The sequence below is a fragment of the Gekko japonicus genome, unplaced genomic scaffold (genome assembly GCF_001447785.1).
Source record: "Gekko japonicus isolate JY-2015 unplaced genomic scaffold, Gekko_japonicus_V1.1 scaffold2613, whole genome shotgun sequence".
Classification (NCBI taxonomy): domain Eukaryota; kingdom Metazoa; phylum Chordata; class Lepidosauria; order Squamata; family Gekkonidae; genus Gekko; species Gekko japonicus.
In genome coordinates, this window is record NW_015169863.1 from 1,616 (window position 1) to 4,131 (window position 2,516).

General features: G+C 54.0%; 1 protein-coding gene across 1 annotated transcript in view; it reads left to right on the forward strand.

Moving 5' to 3' along the window:
- Nucleotides 1-378: 378 nt before the first annotated feature.
- Nucleotides 379-2,516, forward strand: part of SNX30 (sorting nexin family member 30) — a gene marked incomplete at its 5' end in the record, with an annotated part of 57,497 nt that continues 55,359 nt past the window's right edge. Inside the window, 3 exons of the mRNA XM_015417415.1 lie at nt 379-498; nt 941-1,136; nt 1,395-1,992. Of these exons, the coding sequence (XP_015272901.1) occupies nt 379-498; nt 941-1,136; nt 1,395-1,992 (914 nt within the window). The remainder of the gene's footprint in view (nt 499-940; nt 1,137-1,394; nt 1,993-2,516) is intronic.

Sequence of the window (2,516 nt, forward strand, 5' to 3'; positions counted from 1 at the left end):
TCTCATATGAGGAAGATCTCATCTCATCTCATGTAAGGAACATCTCATCTCAGTTCGTAGTCACTAATGTAAGGAACATCTCATCTCATGTAAGGAACATCTAATCTCAGTCTCTCTCTCCAGTCTCCCTCCCTCCCTCTCTCTCTCTCCAGTCTTTCTCTCTACAGTCCCTCTCTAAAGTCTCTCTCCACTCTCTCCTGTCTCTATCTCTCCAGTCTCTCTCTCTCTCTCCAGTCTCTCTTTCTCCAGTCTCTCTCTCTCCAGTCTCTCTCTCCAGGCTTTCTCCTCTCTCTCCAGTCTCTCTCTCTCTCTCCAGTCTCTCTCTACACTCTCTCTTTCTCTCTCCAGTCTCTCTCTCTCCAGTCTCTCTCTTTCCAGTCAAATGGAAGCTGGCACCAGCCGTCTCCAGTGCAGTCACTCCGCCCGGCCACCGCCACCCACGAGACGGCAGCAGAGACGTCCGACCTCTACCTCCTCACGGACCAGCCATCTCTACAGGTACTACGTCTCTCGAAATTAGAGACTACCCCGAAGATCCAACTAATAATACGGATCGAAGGGTCCCCCTGCACGATGGAAGTGGACTTGGGGTCAGCAGCGTCCATCATTTCCGTGGACATGCTACGCAGACTTTGCCCCCCGCTTATGCCCACCCCAAGTGAGTTTGGTAGACTTCCAAAGGAACCCAGTTCCTAGACGGGGTGTGGGGACGTGTCGGGTACAGTTCCAGGGGTTCGAGGGACTGTTGGTCTTGATAGTGGTTGAGGGAAATCTGGTCAGTCTGCTGGGCCGGGCCTGGTTTGCGCCGCTGGACATCACAGTCGGGGTGGGGGTGGGGCTAAAATGTGGTCTGAGAGACTTTTCAGAGATTTGCGGGGAGATTCCGGCTATTTTCGATGGGGCTTTGGGTTGCTACAAGGGCTCCACGGTTTCCTTACAGTTAGACCCCCTGGTGGCTCCAATCCGCATGCGGTTCCGCACAGCTCCACTTGCCATACGGTCAAAAATTGATGCGGAGCTGGACCACTTGATAGCGCAAGGGGTCTTGGAGCCCGTCCCACTTGCCATATGGGAAACGCCCATTGTGACCCCCCTGAAGCCCAACGGTGAGGTCCGCATCTGCGCGGACTACAAGTGTACGATCAATAAGGCCCTTCACGACCACTCCTATCCGGTCCCGTTCGTTAGCCATGTTCTAGCCTCGCTAGTGGGAGCTAAGATTTTTGGGAAACTGGATCTCGCACAAGCCTATCAACAGCTGCCAGTAGACGAGGCCACGGCTACCGTGCAGACAATAGTCACCCACAGGGGAGCTTTTAAGGTAAAGAGGCTACAATTCGGCATGAGCGTAGCCCCAGGGATTTCCCAGCAACTAATGGATTCATTGTTAAAAGGGATCCCTGGAGTGATGCCGTTTTCCGACGGCGTCTTGATTGCCACAGCGTCCCCCGACGACTTCGCCTCCCGCCTCTGCGCCGTCCTGCGACGCTTCGACTCAGCTGGCCTCAAGGTGAAACGGGAGAAGTGCCTCCTCGGGGTTCTGGAGGTGGATTTCCTGGGGTTCCGGGTAGATGTTACCGGCCTTCATCCAACGAAGGACAAAGTGAAGGCCATCGTGGAGGCTCCCGCCTCCACTTGCAAAGCTGAACTACAGGCGTTCTTGGGACTAATAAACTTTTACCCCGCCTTTTTGCCTCACAAGGCTGCAGTAGTGGAACCCCTACACCGGCTCCTGGATAGGTCGGCCCCATGGACCTGGGGCCCGAGGGAGGTGGCGGCATTCAGGGGGGTGAAAGCGCTCTTAATTTCGAATGACGTGCTCGCCCACTTTGACGAATCCCTCCCAATTGTCCTTGCGTGCAACGCCTCTCCCTATGGCGTCGGCGTGGTTCTGGGCCACATCCTCCCCGATGGCCATGAGGTCCCCGTGGCCTATTACTCACGGACATTGACGGCCGCGGAGCGCAACTATGCGCAAATCGACAGGAAGGGGTTGGCAATCGTGGCAGGGGGAAAAAAAATTCCACAACTTCGTCTACGGGCACCCCTTCACGATTGTTACGGACCATAAGCCCCTCCTGGGCCTCTTGGCTGCTGACAAGCAAATGCCCCATGCATGCAAGCAATAACAGCACCAACAAGAAACTGACTTGCCCCAAGAGAGTTGGGAAGGGGAGGAGGCTGAAACCCCGAAACAGTAGCTCCTTTCATTCATTCAATATACCTGCACTCAATGTATAAACTGAGTCATTCTCTCACGCCCATGTCTTCAGTACTCTAGATTTTCCAAGGCAGGGATTATCAAAATTGGAATAAACCTCTCTCCAGACATTCACACAAACACCTTTGCACTACGCGAATGTACGTGATCGCCACAAAACATCCCAGATGCCCTACTAGTTCCACATACAGTCTACTAACAACATTAGAAAGCTCTAAGAAAACAGGGGCTGCCTGTCCGTGGTAGGTAAGCCAGGGGAGAGAAAGAGAGGCAGCATTAGGAGGAGGAGGAGGAG